This window comes from Suncus etruscus, chromosome 4 (assembly GCF_024139225.1).
Source record: "Suncus etruscus isolate mSunEtr1 chromosome 4, mSunEtr1.pri.cur, whole genome shotgun sequence".
Classification (NCBI taxonomy): Eukaryota; Metazoa; Chordata; class Mammalia; order Eulipotyphla; family Soricidae; genus Suncus; species Suncus etruscus.
The window spans coordinates 31,487,383-31,504,063 of NC_064851.1; the positions used below are offsets into that span (position 1 = coordinate 31,487,383).

Here is a 16,681-nt window from a genome sequence, read left to right on the forward strand (position 1 = left end):
AAAATTACTTTTTTTTTTTAATGTAGACTATGCTACTTCAATTAAAAAGGAATTGTCTATGTGGGAGACATCTGAAATGCCAGTCTTTTCAAGCCATGTCTATATGTCTTACATAGTTTAGGAAGAACTTTCACATATATTTAACTATTTTATCAGTGAAATAAATCAGAACACAAATTTCCCCAATTTCCAAAAGAAACAATTGAACAATTGATTCATTCAAAATATTTTTCTTTTGGGGTGTTCTCCACAAAGTGATCAGAAGATCCAGGGATCCTTCGTGCAATTATCAACCAACTGGAAAAGTGGCCATTGAGACAGTGACACTAAATGCTGCCGGGACTCCAGTGATAGAGATTACCTGGGTCACCCAGTCAGTTTGGGGGACTACAAGGGCTCTAGCTCAGGAAACCATGTTATATCAATCTTTAATAACATGCAAGGAATATAGTTTTGCTTGGGGCCATGTCTAGCAATGCTCAGACTTTACTCATGGCTCTCTGCTCAGGGATCATTACTTTGGGAGTGCTCAAGACACTATATTTTGTGCAGGGTTCAAACAGTACAGCTATACACAAAGCAAGTGTCTTACATTCTCAAGACATGAATTTTAACCCATGCATTATATCTTTACCTCCTGGACAAAAACTATTTTTTTGAGGGGGGTAAGAGGGACAGACACTAATCCAAGTCCTCACCTATGCAACATATGTTAGGTAACACATGTTTGCTATTGAGCTGTATCTCTGATCCTTAGGCAATAAAAATTATAGCCTTTTCTCTTAGACTGGGATAAAAAACTTTCCAGGTAACAAGAATTTTTTAATTACCCTATTATCTGGTAAATTCCTAGTAAATAGATATGCAATTAATTATTAATATATTATTATATATTGATGAGTAAATAAAAATGAGTTTAGAATTTAGACTTTTAGCCTCTGCTCACTTAATTTTACTAAGGGGACTTCAATTTTTAAAATTATATTTTGCTATTTGTCATATTCTATTAGTATGTATTGTCATTATTTATAAATTTATCTCAGGGAATATACAGTGCAGTAATACAATGGTATCAAACTAAAGTTTGCTCTGTAACGGAATACTGTGTGGATAAATTTTATACTCTTTATTACTCTATTTCACGAGAAAAGGAATAAACATTCTTAATAACGTTTCCATCTCAATGGCATAAGCTACAATCAATTTTTAACCCAATTTCTTTCACTGTATATTCATTTACAAAATTCTTTAAAGTGATATTTAGATGCAGCAGACAAACTGCCTGACTAATGGACAAAACACATATTTATTAGAAGATTAATTGTGTTTTTACATTTCATATTTAAACAAAGACATTTAATTATGCTGTATATGCATAGCCTTACAAAATATTATATATGTGCAGTATACAAAGATCTGAAAACTTGAAGTCTATTTTGAGTAGTTTATAACTTAACACTAGCTCAACTGCCAATCAAAATGACAACTGAAAATTCATTCACGAACTTGATCTGGGTAAAGTAGAAAACTCCACAGAAGACTTAAATAGAGTAGAGAAAAAGATGAAATTTGTAGAAACTAAGTATTACTCTCCATATGGTTGCTAAAGTTATGATCAAAGTCATCAGGTTAGTGATGAATTGGTGCCCAAGTAATGACTAATCATTTGAAAAAAGTTGTAAGTTGATATTAGAAAGGAAAAGTTTTCTAAGGTCCAAATGAAAAATATAGGTGAGTTGGAAAGTCAAGATTTTTCTCATCTAGAAACAAGGAAGTAAGCAGGCAAACAACAACAAAGAAAACCCCCACCTGAATAGAAACTTTAATAGAAAAACCTTAAACTTTGGGAAATTGGTCTGTCTGTCAAACCCCATAATATGATTTAGGTGAGAGTTTTAGCTTGCCTCGGGGAGTAAGAGGAATATTGGGTTTAACTAATGAGATTTCATGGAAATGGATGAATTCAAGAGAGAATAATTGCTCTAATATTTTTACCCTTTTCAATGATGAAGATCAAGGAAATTACTATTCATTTATACACGTTCCTCAGTGTGTTCCTTTTAAAACACGTTAGAACACTAATAAAAAACCTAAAAACCAAGGAAATGTACACATTTCTGATAGTAGCAGCTAGAATTCATTAGGGAATGAGTCAATATATGTTGGAGTGTGAGCTAGAACAAAAAGGTGTGAAGGGGTATCAGAATTTTAAGATGAGAAAAAATGTGGAGATTTATTATGGTATCCTTGAAGTTGCTAGTTAAAATATTCTTGGCTCTTAGGCTTAATGTTGATTAATATTAAATATATATAAAAAGATACAAGTTATCTATCATGGACCCTTGTACTTTGCCACCCAGATTAAAGATATACCTTGCCAACATAGATAAATCACCTTTACAAACATTTTGTTTCTGTAATCTCTCTTCTAGAAATAACCATTATCCTAACATTTCATTTAACATAGTTGTTAATTTCTTCCTAGTTTTCTATATATTCATATATTCCTGAGTAATGCTTGCATCGTTTTAGATTCTTAAACCTTTACATAATTGATTCAAACTCTAACTTTATTTTTTATTCTCCCCCACTAACTTCATTTTTTACCCAATATTATATTTGTGAGATGTTTCTATTTATCTTTTTCCCCTTATCATAGGAATAGAATGACATTTATATATTTTTTCTCTTTAGATACAAAAATGCTCTTTTATTTATTTTCACATACAATATTATTTTTATATTCTCCCTAAAGCTTATTTACTTCCCAATCTCATCAGCAGCTTTTAAACATTCCTTGTGCTTTCCTACTTTGCTAAAATTTGGTACTGAGAAATTTTATTTTCTCTTAAAAAAGCAATTATTAAGAAAAGATATTTCACTATGATCCTATTTCATTTATTTTATAATTAATATTACAGTAGAACATTTTTTATATTTATCAGTCTCTTGTAAATTGACAAACCATTGTGTTTAATGCCTTTAAGGATTATTACATACATGTATTTAATATGCATACATACATATGGTAATTATATGTAGAAAATATTGTATAGAAAGATACAGATTTTTATATTATTACCATGTTAATTTATATATTATTTTTCTACATTTGTAATGCTTAAGTAAAAATAATTTCTTTTTAATGCATTCAATATACAAAGTCACCACTCAGTAGCTCCTACTTATTAGAATCAAAACATATTCTAGGGACATTCAATATTTTTCATAAATATAATCACTCTTTTAAATACCCTGCACTATTTTGACCTTTATTGAAGGCCTAATAAATGAACCTGACTTTCTTCTAAGTCAGTGTCTATACTGGGATTTTAAACCACAGTGGAGAAAGACACATAATCACAATACTCTTATGAAAGTCAAATATTTCATTCTGTTGTTCTTGTTGGCAAATTTCCTACCTGCTTTATTAAAAATAAAATACTCTTCAAGTTAGAGTAATAATAAATGGTCAGGCACGTTCTTTGCATATTTTACTGGGTACCAAGCACCACTTATAATCCTATAAAACAACCTTCAGGAGTGAGTGATTTCAGAGCTCAGAGCCAGGATTTAAGCCCTGATGCGGCTCCAAAAACAACAAATAAATAAGTGAAAAAAAACAAACAAAACAAAACAAAAAATAAAGAAACCATTCTGCACCTGGAGAGACAAAATAGTAGGTACGATACTTGCCTTGCATGCAGCTGGCATAGGTTCTGACAGTGACACAGTAGAAGATACTGTATGATTCCAAGAAAGCTCTCCTGATTTAACACCTCATACTCCTTTAATAACTACTCAGAAAAATTGTATGCAATTATTACTACAATGTTTCCTTTTCTTTTTCTTTCTTTTTTTTTTTTTTTTTTTTTGGTTTTTCGGGTGATACCCATTGATGCTCAGGGGTTACTCCTGGCTAAGCGCTCAGAAATTGGCCCTGGCTTGGGGGGACCATATGGGACGCCAGAGGAAAGGACCGTGGTCCTTCCTTGACTAGCGCTTGCAAGGCAGACACCTTACCACTAGCGCCACCTCGCCAGCCCCTTCTTTTCTTAATTTAAGATTTTATTTTAAAAATCCAAACTACAGCATGAAAGTAGAATCAGTTAAATAAAACTACACATTCCAATCACCCAGATTAAATAACTATTTGTGATATTTATTTCTATGCTTACATTCTATAATAAACTGTTGAGATATCAGATATTTTTATTTCTTTTTTTTTAAATTTTTTTGTTTGTTTTTGGGCCACACCCATTTGACGCTCAGGGGTTACTCCTGGCTCTGTGCTCAGAAATCGCCCCTGGCTTGGGGGGACCATATGGGACGCCGGGGGATCGAACCGCGGTCCGTTCCTTGGCTAGCGCTTGTAAGGCAGACACCTTACCTCTAGCACCACCTTCCCAGCCCCTCTTTTTACTTCTTAAATTTAGAGTTTTATTCTGATGCTTCACCAGAACACCTATTGTCAAGATCAGCTAAAACCTCTACTTTTCATTATAACTGCTGTGATCTTTTGTTTTTTTTCTCATATTTGTGCCACAGTGTTATACAATTTTTAATTGACCCTTTGAAACTTTTTCTTCACTTGTCTTTGGATTATTGATTGCTCTATTTTTCTTACATTTTACTATATCCTTCTCTTTGCTGACTTCTTTACCTATAAATTGTGAGCAGCTTGATATTTAATTTCTGGACTTCTATTCTTTGATTAATTGCTAGGTAATCTAATCTATAGCAACTAATTTCATGTCATGTCTCTGACCAAGTCCTCTTAAAAATGAGACCCAAATATACTTTCTTGATAATATCACTAAGATGTCTAACAGTATTTTTCACATTGATTTTTAAAATTAGAATTTCATCTTTCACCACATCCAGCAAATTTCATTTTCTAAAATATTTCTAATATTTTAAAATAGTATCTCTATTTGCATTGATTTATAATCTCAAAACCAGTTGCAATAAATTTTTGCCTTTCTTTCATATCTGACATTCAATCTATCATGTAATGCTTTTTAGTTCTAACTTTAAATTGTATTTCAAATCTGAAAAATAATCATCCTAAGAGCTACCAATATTATCACTCACTGCTATCAATATAGCAATAATATCTCTGATTTCTGTATAAAACTGGCTCAGTTGCTTATCCCATTACTGATAGAGTGATCCTAGGTAGAGAAATATATGTATATTCAATAAGTATAACTATAGACTTCATTGCATCGTTCTTCAACCCTAAAATGTTCTTATTTCCATTACAGTAAATACCAGACTTTTAATGAATATATGCATGGTGATCTTATATTTATTCTTCAAACAAAAATATTTTGAACAATGAAAATGTTTTTTTGACTTTTTGGGGGGAGGCAAACTGGTGACCCTCAGGAGTTACTCCTGGCTATGGACTCAGAAAGCACTCCTGGATTGGGGGACCATATGAGATGCCAGGGGACCTAACCACGGTCCATCCTAGGCTAGCGTGGGTAAGGCAGATTCCTTAATGCTTGTGTCACCACTCTGGCCCCTAAATGATGTGACTTTTAAATATATATTGAATTAATTTCATATTCAGTCTTTTATAATAATTATATTTTACAATAAAAAGTTTTCAAATATCTGTGCTTGTAAAAGCAATTTTTAAAAACTAGATAACTTACATAAAATTCTGAAGGGTATTGGTATAACCTGAATAAGTATTCTTATTAAACTTTAATAGTGCACTTTTTTCAGGGGCTAGCCACAACTAATTCTAATTCCATTGATATTTTTACTTAAAATATCTATTTTTACTACTGCTCTATTAATTTTATTTTTGCTTTCAAATACCCTTACAATGTTTATTAATTTGTAAGTTATGATATTTTCAAAGAATTTTTATCTACAAGTTATTACTAGAGGTATATATTCACCTCTAGTGAATACTTGGCTATTTGAGCAAGTTGTGGAAAAAATAAATAGGGTTACATCAGATTATTAACTTCTATACAATAGCCAAAATAAAACACATGCTTATTTTCTAATGGTAGAAAGTATTTTCAGACCATGCATTTGACAAAGACTAATGCCTAAAATTGTTTGTTAGTTTTTGGGACACATCCGGCAGCACTCAGGGGTTACTCCTGTTTCTATGCTCAGAAATCGCTCCTGGCAGGCTCGGAGGACCATATGGGATGCCGGAATTTGAACCACAGACAGTCTGCATGCAAGACAAACTCCTTACCTCCATGCTATCTCTCCAGCCCCTTCTCAAAATTGAATATTGAACTAATTTCACTCTCTTGTATCTAATTTAGGTGCATTCAAAACTAACTTGAAGAACTATATCTTCATTTTTTATTCATTGCACCACTGTTTATTGTAGCCAATATTTTCATGATGTGAAAACAATGTAGGTGGCTCAACAATAGATAAATGGATAAAGAAATTCTGTATGTGTGTCTGAGTGTGTGTATGAGATGGAATATTACAGAACAAAAATAAACTCTTGCCTTTTCTATAATTTGTATGGACCTAGAGGGTGTCAAATCTGAAGAAGAAAAAAAATGCTGGATAATCTCACTCATGTGTGGTTTATAAACAATGCAAAGGAAAAGATAATCTCTAAAAAGCAAAGCCTCAGACTTTGACAAAATAATTGATGTTATCAACTGGTGTGGGAGTTGGGGAGAGGTTTGAGAGGATAGAAAGGGACCTGGTAGATAAGAAGGGAAGTGGTGTAAGGTATCTGCATTTTTTGGAGGGTGTGGTGGAGCAAGATTGTATGCCTAAATTTATAAACCAGATTACCTCAATACATTTTTTAAATTTGCTGAATAAGATAACTAGATCTGAATATGTAAATGCATTCCATTTATTGAATGCTTTTAATATGTGTATATATAAAATATATAAAGTTTAGATATTGATTTTTAAATGTAAACTGAAATTATAAAACGTTTGACCAAGCTTGTTGTTCAGAATCAAATATTTCTAAATTGCTCTTAAGCAGACACCAAGTGAACAAGTTAAATGCTTACAGATAGAAATGTCTTTGCTATCTTTTGAATTCAACGCTTGAGATATCAGAAAAGATTTGTAGCAAATTAACATATATATATATATATATGTGTGTGTGTGTGTGTGTGTGTGTGTGTGTGTGTGTGTGTGTGTTAAATTTTTGCCAGTATGGAGACTGTTTTAAATTTTATTAAACACTTTAGTTTAGAAGCAAATGAAAATTTGGTTGCAAATCATATCCATACCAATTAAAATAGTTTGCACATACAGAAATATAATTTTAACTTTGTAAGAACATAGCTACAGTGATACTGTTAGTATTTATTTATATATTTATTAGTTATTTGGACCACAACTGGCAGGACTCAGAGGTTATTCCTGGCTCTACACTCAGAAATTGCTCCTGTAGGCGTGGGGGAACTCTACAGAATGCTGGGGATTAAACCTGGGTTGGTCATATACAAGGCAAATGCCTGCCTACTGTGCTATCACTCCAGAATCTATGGTTATTTTTGACATTCATATTTGTTTTCACTGCAGTGTTAAATCTTCTAAATGAATTAACAAAAACATAAAAATGTCATATATTTGACAGAATCAACTTTAGGTAACTTTATATTTGCCCCATGAATAATTTACAAATTTCTATTCCATGAAAAATTTAGATCATCATTGGTTTTATTATAAAATTTCTTGAATATCCAGACAACACTGTCAAAAATCGATAGTTTTCTACTATTGGTATAATTCTACTAAATGAAGCAATATACTAATAGTCACTGCTTCACTTCATATACACACAGATGAGTAAATAATTTAAAAAATTATGATAAAAAAGCAGAGCCATGCTTCGCAAAGCAAATGAATCTTTTGTTCATACAAGCACTAAACCATCCTCTTGTATATATTTTTTACAAATAAATAAAATAAAACCAAAAAATTAATGTTTATGGCAAAGTATATTTTCCATACTTCATGAAATAGCACATGTAATAAGAACAATATCACTATATAAATATCTATGTAAATATAAATATTATAAATGTTTATAAATATTTACAACCCTTATAAATATTGCTCTAAATGTTTATATATAATGTTTTTATAAACATCTATAACTTTTGTAAATATTTATAAATGTGGGCATTTAGGAAGCAGCTTAAATACATAAATCAGTAACAAGAAAACTTTGATTTGGGGGGTTGAAATGTGACATCTTTGTATACTTTGTTATTCATCAATAATTTTTTATAAGAATAATTAATTTTGTTTGATTAAAAATAAGGAAAGGCATAGCATGGCTCATATCTGAGCTGATAATTCTGTATGTTACTTATATTAATCTTGATATGTGTGCTGGCATATTTCAGGCAATTTGGTGCATGTAAGGCTTTCAATAGCTGAAAATAACTATGGAAATAGTTATTATCATTGCAATGTATAGAGAACTGTGGCTCTTAAGATCTCTTCTGATGTTAAATATTTCCTCTAAACTCTCATAACTCCACCAGTGGGTTCCGTGGCCTAATGCTGTGGACCTCTGGTTTTTTTTTTTTTTTTGTAGTTTTCAAATGCCCTGAGTGCCTGCGGGGGGCATATCTTGTATTTTGTTTTTACTATTGGAGCATACTAACATATCAAGTAGCTTTGTAATCAAGTTGTTGCCGCTTAATAAATACCAAAAGATCAAAAAAAAAAATTCAGGTACAACAACTTCTTAAGGTCCTGTAATCTTACCTTTGAGTGTTCCCAATATAGCAGACTTAAATCAATATTCCCATAATAAGTATTTATTCCTAAAGCTGCCATGACGAAGTCTCACAAACGGGGATGCTTCGAGCAAAGGAAATCTATTCTCTCACAGTAAGGGACGCTAAAAGCCTGGAGTTAAGATGTCAGCGGGGGTATGATCCTTCTGAAAGCTTTAGAGAAGAATTCTTGTTTGTTTTATGGCTTCTTAAGACGTCGGGATTCTTTAACTTGTATAGCAGCTTACATTCACTCTCTGCTTCTGTCTTTACATGATCCTCTCTACCTCCCTCTCTATGCATGGACTTTTTCTTTTTTTCACAAGGACAGCAATATAAGCTTCATCCAAATTCATTATCACCTCATTTTAATGTAGTTGCAAATACTTCTCTTTTTTTACATTTATTTATTTATTTATTTATTTATTTATTTATTTATTTATTTGCTTTTTGGCCACACCAAGCTATTCCCCAGACTTACTAGCTCTGTGCTCAGGGATAAGAGAGGTCTCCAAGGATATGGGATTCCAGGGACTGAATCTGAATCAGCCATATGCAAGACAAGTCTGTTACCCCACTATTCTCTCTTTCTCTGGTCCCCAAAGATACTATTTTCAAATAAACTAATATTCTGAAGTTCCGGTTAATATAAACTTACATTGGCACTAGTCAACCCACCATTAATTTCTGAAAACGCTAGCTATACTGTTAAAAACAATTTAAATCTTCCGTCTAGCAAATCAGGAAAGATGCAAATGTAAATGAATCACCTCTTTCTTTCTTCCCTTTACTGTATTTGTTAAAATAATTAGTCTGGGTTCTATTCTCTTTTCTGTAGCAAATAATAAGTTATCCTTTTTATCTCAAAACATTTATGTCTGAAGAAGGATTTGCGTTTTTTTTTTTTGTTTTGTTTTGTTTTTGGGCCACACCCTGTGACGCTCAGGGGTTACTCCTGGCTATGCGCTCAGAAGTTGCTCCTGGCTTCTTGGGGGACCATATGGGACGCCGGGGGATCAAACCGAGGTCCGTCCTAGGCTAGCGCAGGCAAGGCAGGCACCTTACCTCCAGCGCCACTGCCCGGCCCCAGGATTTGCGTTTTTAAAGCTGAGAATTCAGTGCTAAGTATGTGTCCAGAAAAAACATTAAGACAATTTAGAAATTTTCAATGTTTCTCTCAACACTTACTTCACTTTCTCCCAAACAGTCAAGCCAATGCTAAAAATTCAGATGAAGTGCAACCTAAGAGAAAGAAGAGGTCCATTGTTTGAAAGATGAATGTGTTTGCCAACTACTCACTATTTGCTTATTCACTTTAAAACTAAATTTGATTGGATGTTCTGCATATGAGATTAGATTAAAATGATGGTATTGAGATACAATATACACTCTTATATTATTCTAGTATAGTATAACTTCTAGGACCTAAGACTATTATAACTTATAAGCAGTCAATGATTACAATTGAGAAACTTACTAATTTTTAGGGAAAATAATTCAATAGTAATATTGAAATTATAGGAGATTTTTTTCTGGTAAATATTTGGTGCTTAGAAATTATTAATAAAAATTGTTCTGAAAGTATAATATCTATGTTCTCCTTTATTAGGCTGGAATGAAGGTATGTGTTATTAAAGATAATTTTCTATCATTTATTAATTTTGTTAGTTCCTGTAATATAGTAAAAGAAACTTGGCTTTGGAACAATGGATAATTTCTTTTGGAAAACAAAAAGGAAATGTAGGGGATAAAGAAAATATCTATAATTTATGGATATTGAATTACAGACTTGAACATAATACTTCAAAATATGTCTGTTAGTGAAAACCTTGGAATTTGGATTGGGTGAGGATGAATAATGTCTCAACAGTGCACAAAATAAAAAAAAATCCCAAAGAAAAAAATAAGTAAATAAAAATAAAATAAGTAAATTTTCCTTCATGAGTAAGATCAAGACAATAGGTATTCTTGTAGCTTTTCGGGGAAAGTCAGAATGCATTCTCCTTTACATGTTGTGCAAAAATTCTTATTTTTTAAAAATAGAGGATAGCAAAGCAATAGAATCTGAGACTTTTGTGATATTGAAGTTTAGCTTAAAAAGTTTTGCTTTGAGAACTAGAATGTTAGGGCATATGACTTATATGTGGCCACCTGGTTTTTGATCCCTGGCATCCCATATGGTTCACCAATACTGCCAGGAGTAATCTTTGAGAATAGAGTCAGGAATAAATCCTAAACAAGAGTGAATGAAGCCTCCAAAAAAACATGAGTCTTGCTTATTAGTATGAATCCAGACATGGTATAGTATGGAAAGGAAAGAGAAAAAAAAAAAAAATGAGCAAAAAAAAAAAAAAAAAAGGAAAAGATAAACTCAGTTGGAAGACAAAGTGAGAATTAGTAACCAGAATAAGAGAAAATAGTCCTTCAGAGTGAGCTCTCAGACACAGAATAATTGATATAAGAACTTAATAGAATTACCAGAAAAATGAATCAGTGTATGAATGGAGAGTCCTATGCTATTATGAAGACTATAATTTTATGTGCTGTTGAGGTGACTTTGTTGTGTCAGTTTTTAAATGGATGTAAGTAAGGAGAAAACAATCTTTTCTTTGAGTTTTGAATTCAGTGAATGCAGTTTTCTGTATTCAAGGCTTATTCCCAACTCTCTGCTCAGGATAGTTACTACTGGTGCTCTGTGACCCTATGGTTACTATGGATTGAACACAGACCAGCCATGTGAAAGGTAGGTGCCCTACTGGTTGTACTATTTCCACATCTTGCTTTGTTTGCATTTTTACATGGACTTTCAAAGATCCTAAATACCTGTCACCATCAGTAGTTCTAGTTCACTTGAAATAATCATAGACAAACATAAGAAGAGAACAATGGAAGCTAGTGGTCCCTATAATCGTGTAATTTAGCCTTGAGTTAGGCCCATGACAATAAGGTAACTCTGATAAAGATGTATTTTTGGAAAGAGTGCAAGATTGGTGCAAATATTTATGTTGAAAGTGAAAAAATATCAAGATTGGTACAAATATTACTGTGGAGTGTAAAAAATTATAACTATATGGATGCTAGTTTGATGGTACAACAGTCTACATGCAACTTTAGATGGTCACTCACTTTTGTCATTTGGCTAATGAGAAATGAACAGATTCTTATTGTCAAGATAACTTAATGAAGGTAGTGCCAAGGTGCTTAAGAGCTCAAAAATTGTAAATAGGCCTTTTGTATTTTAAAGCTGGATCTACTGTTAATCTACTATGTGCCTTTTAGGAAAAAGTAATTTAATCTATTTGTTCATTGTCATTATCTGCAAAAGAGCACTACAGTGATTACTCATTGAGTGTTATAAGGTGTATAGAGTTCTTAACAATACTTGAGGGTCTTTAAGCACTTATCTATTTGTTAAGTATGAAAAGTGACTTCTGGCCCACTGTAGATGCTATGCTATATTAAGTAAGAATCAACAAAGACTGTAGATGAAAACTAAATAGTTGTATTCATATTTATTAAAAAAATTAAGAAATAACAGGGTGAGAGCCTCAGTAAATTGGCATTCTAAGAATCCATGCATTCACTTAGTGAACAGCGCTGTTTCAACACCCACTGTTGTTGGTAGCAAATACCCAATTGAATTCCTGAGTATATAAGTTTACCAATGGGAGAGATAATTACAGAGGTGTTCTTTCTTCTGTTCTTTAAAATTGTCAGAAAACCTCTGCTTAAATTGCAGGATAGCCCTAATATAGTCTCATTAGGATATGATATGATAGGAACCTTATCTATAAGACTTACCTGATAAATCCTCTATCATATAGAATGATTCCTCGTTTTTGACTCTTTGTTGAAGGTGCTTAGTGCAGTGCTAGATGTTAAAAAGCTAGATTATTAGAAACTGATACTGACACCTGATAAAAGAAATGCCTGTTATAGTGTTACTATGCACATCAAATAAGGAAACACATGTACAAATAATTGATACATCTAATACTCCAATTATTAGAATGCTACACTTCTCAAATAATTATCCTATGTTGTGTTCAATTCATTCAATATTGGAAGAGTGAGCTCCATTACTATTGACTATTGTTCTTGGGTCAGCATTTGGGTTTAGGAGACATATTAAATATGTTTAAATTCAAAATGTTCAACCCCTTACCATGTAATTTGGAATAGAATCTCTACTTCAGTTTCTTTATGTAAGTGGAAACAAAACAGTTTCTGCCACAAAGAATTATATTCAAAATATAATGAATTAATGCATACAACCCTTCGAATATTTTCTGGTGACTGTAATGGAGCTTAAGCATGCTTATTCATATAGGACTGCAACAGAACTCCAGAAAAAGAAATGATATGGTGAAAATTATTTGGGAAGATGTAACAAGAAAGTGACAAAGTTAAAGTTATATTTTCTATAAATGATTTGATAAGAGTCATTTTTTCTACTTACCACCACCCATAGCTCCAGTGAGGCCATCTACAAGTAAAGGGCAAAGCAAGCGCTTTTATAGAGCTGTAACAAAAGTTAAAGCAGAAAGCTGGTGAAAGATCTCCTAAATATAAGAAATTCTGAGTTTAGAGAAAGAAGCTCATTAAAAAATCCACTAGATGGTGAGTCTGAAATCCACTTTCTGTACCTTTGCCAACAATGTCCTATTTCCTATCCTTGCCTATGTAGCCCTTTAACTTCAGTTCTCACTTTCTCTAATGTCACTCCTTATGGTACCTGAATTTTTTCCCTAAAGTATTTCAAATTATAAGTTCAACCTAACTCTAGAGTTTCCACTTGAGAAATTATCTTTGTCTAAAATGCTTATCTTCTTGGTCTCTCCTGACTGACACAGCTCACCACTTAACTGTGTGAGATCTCTGAAGTCCCCAGTAGATACTAATACCTTTCAATATTACCACCTTATTTTAGTTTTGTGGTTTTTTTTTTTTTTTTTTTGGATTTTGGTTTTTGAGCCACACCCGATGATGCTCAGGGATTGCTACTGGCTATGCACTCAGAAATTGCTCCTGGCTCTGAGGGATTAAATCGTGGTCTATTCTAGGCTGGTGTGGGCAAGGCAAATGCCTTATCACTGGCGGCACTGCTCTGGGCCCTTTGTTCTGTGGGGTTTTTTTTATCATTATATAAAATTAAATTACATTTATTTATTTACTTGTGTAGAAATATGGATTTTATGTCTAAATAATTTGCTCTCTGTTACTAGAGAAAAACATATAGTTCAGCAACAGTAATTTTTGCTATGGATATAAACCACTCGTACTTTTCAGCACAAGGCACCTAGGATTTATAGGCAGAATGCTTTCAGATCATTCTGTCAACTAGGACTAATCCTGTCAGAGCAGATATTTTCTGATCTCATTTCAGATAATTTTTTCTTTTCTGGGGTGTGGTGGCATACCCAATAAAGGTAAGGTCTCACTCCTGACTTTGCGCTATGGGATTATTGACAGTACTCAGAGGACCACATTTGGTGCCACGGATCAGACCTGGTTATATATAAGGGAAGTGCCCTACTTCTATATTATATTTCTGGTCAAATTTTTTCTTTTCATGCATGATGTTACTTTGGTGAATCTTAAATATGGCCTCAAACCAATAGCATTTCATGTATTGTTCAGATTAACAGCAAATTTATTGCTAGCCTTTATGTGCATTCATATTTTAAAATACAGACCAAAGAGACATTAATAGGTAAATAAAAAAGATGTTGAGTCATTTCTATTTTTATGAACTAATGATTTTTTTCAGTGCAAGTACTTAAAATTAATGTGCACCCAATTGTCTACTTAGGACCAAGGTTATTGAATAAATGATTGGAGCATAAGCTTTGCATGTAGGAGCCTCAGGTTCATTTCTCCTTTTTACCACCAGCTGTGGCTACCAAATTAAAAAAATTCAAATCTATAAATAAGTGTCTTTTCCACAAATTATGCTGAGATAAAACTAGTGAAGGCTGTAGAGTGAAAAAAATTAATGATGTCTCATACCTCATTTGATGGGTGTGACATTGTGTGACTGAAAACCAATAGAAAATTAAAAAAATTAAAAGGAAAAGTATTTTGAGGCCAGGGTTAAAATAAATAAGTTTTTGATAAAGCAATAAAACTTGGTTTTTTTCCTCTCCTTTTTTGTTTTTGATGTTAGGGCTACACCCAGTAGTGCTCAATGCATCTGGATCTGTACTCAAACCTCACTACTGAGGGTGCTCGAGGGGACATATGAGGTGCCATGAATTGAACACAGATCAGCCATGTGCAAGGCAAATATCTTGGCTGCCGTATCATCAGTTCTGCTCTAATAAAACTTGATTTAGCAAAGAAAATAAATTAATAGTGCAGTTGAAGAAAATAAGTCTTCAATTACAGGATCTTACAGTCTTACAATTACAGAGTTTTCAATGTTTTCAACAGTATTTTTCTGTAACATGAAGTCAGTAAGTATAAACGTTGCCTAGAAATACTTTAAAAGTTCTAAAAAACCATAGGCTCCATAAGCAAATCTAAGAGATTTGACAATGTAATCAAGACCCACTATGGAAACCCAACTGGTAAACCTAGTATACTTTGAAGCATACAAAGCCATGGGGATGTGATTTGGTCATAATCAGTAGAATCTGGATTAAGGTATAAAGGTCCTAATTTTTGTTTTTTTTTCCTTTACAAAACTCACAATAGAAATATCCCTTTTTGGTTTGCTACACTGAGTCACATCTGCCAGAAAAAAGTACTGCAAAATTTTAAATTGTTTGTTTGTTTTGTTTTGTTTTGTTTTGTTTTGGGCTACACCCTGTGATGCTCAGGGGTTACTTCTGGCTACGCGCTCAGAAATCGCTCCTGGCTCTGGGGAACTTAAGGACTCCGGGGATCAAACCCAGAAATATCCTGGGTCAGCAGCGTGCAAAGCAAACACCCTACCGCTAAGCTATTGATCCAGCACCCTATTGCAAAATTTTAGGAATGAGAAAAAAATTTCAAGCCTAAAGACCAAGATGATATGCCAAGGAATTCAATTCCATATTTAATTTGAGGATTAATCATGTCAATAATTAAACATGATTATACAATTTATCATGCTTTAGTAGCCCAGATCATCTTTCTTTTTTAATCTAAAAGCATTGACAGGTTACATGTGTTGATATTCTTTTTTTTTTGTTTTCTTCTGGTTTTTCGACTACACCTGGTGACGCTCAGGGGTTACTTCTGGCTATGCACTCAGAAATCGCTCCTGGCTTGGGAGACCATTTGGAGACGCCAGGGGATCGAATTATGGTCCATCCTAAACTAGTGAGCATATGGCAGAAGCCTTATCACTTTTGCCACCGCTCCGGCCCCTTTGTGTTGATATACTTAATGTTTTGTTTTTAATTTTATCATGAATATGTCAAATATTTGAATAAACTATTATTCAAAAAGCTTAGCATAACCTCAGAAAATACATCTATGATTGCTAGATCTGATGTCAAGTATGTCATATAATATATTCATCAGTGGTATTAGAATTTTCTGAAAGTCTAACGACTTCACATATATTTCATATACCTATATTCTTTTTAGGTGTATGGAATTCCATTTTCATTCAATAAGATTGTTGCATTTTTCTGATTCCCATTTTAATATTTCCAATTCTAATCGTATTCTTCTTTGGTCTACCTGTGTGCTTATGTTCCATATTTTGTATAACATTCTGCACCTCTTTCTATGTTGCTCCTTCATAATTGGTGTATTCCAGTGTATCTCCAGAAGAAAATTCAGTGTATATCTTACCTTGACTAAAAAATGCCTCTTCTTGTGGATCACCTAATCTTTCCTGTTTACTTTTCTTTATGCAACATAAAGCATAACCAGGAATTAGGATTTTGTGTCTTTTATTTATATTATCACCTCACATTCCTGTTATTAAAACTGATATA

At 32.9% G+C, this 16,681-nt stretch overlaps 1 protein-coding gene across 1 annotated transcript in view; it reads right to left on the reverse strand.

Annotated features, from left to right (window-relative positions):
- LOC126007023 (55 kDa erythrocyte membrane protein-like) overlaps positions 1-8,811 on the reverse strand; it is a 40,701-nt gene extending 31,890 nt beyond the window's left edge. The window contains exon 1 of the mRNA XM_049772546.1: positions 8,740-8,811. Within this exon, the coding sequence (XP_049628503.1) occupies positions 8,740-8,811 (72 nt within the window). The remainder of the gene's footprint in view (positions 1-8,739) is intronic.
- Positions 8,812-16,681: the final 7,870 nt, after the last annotated feature.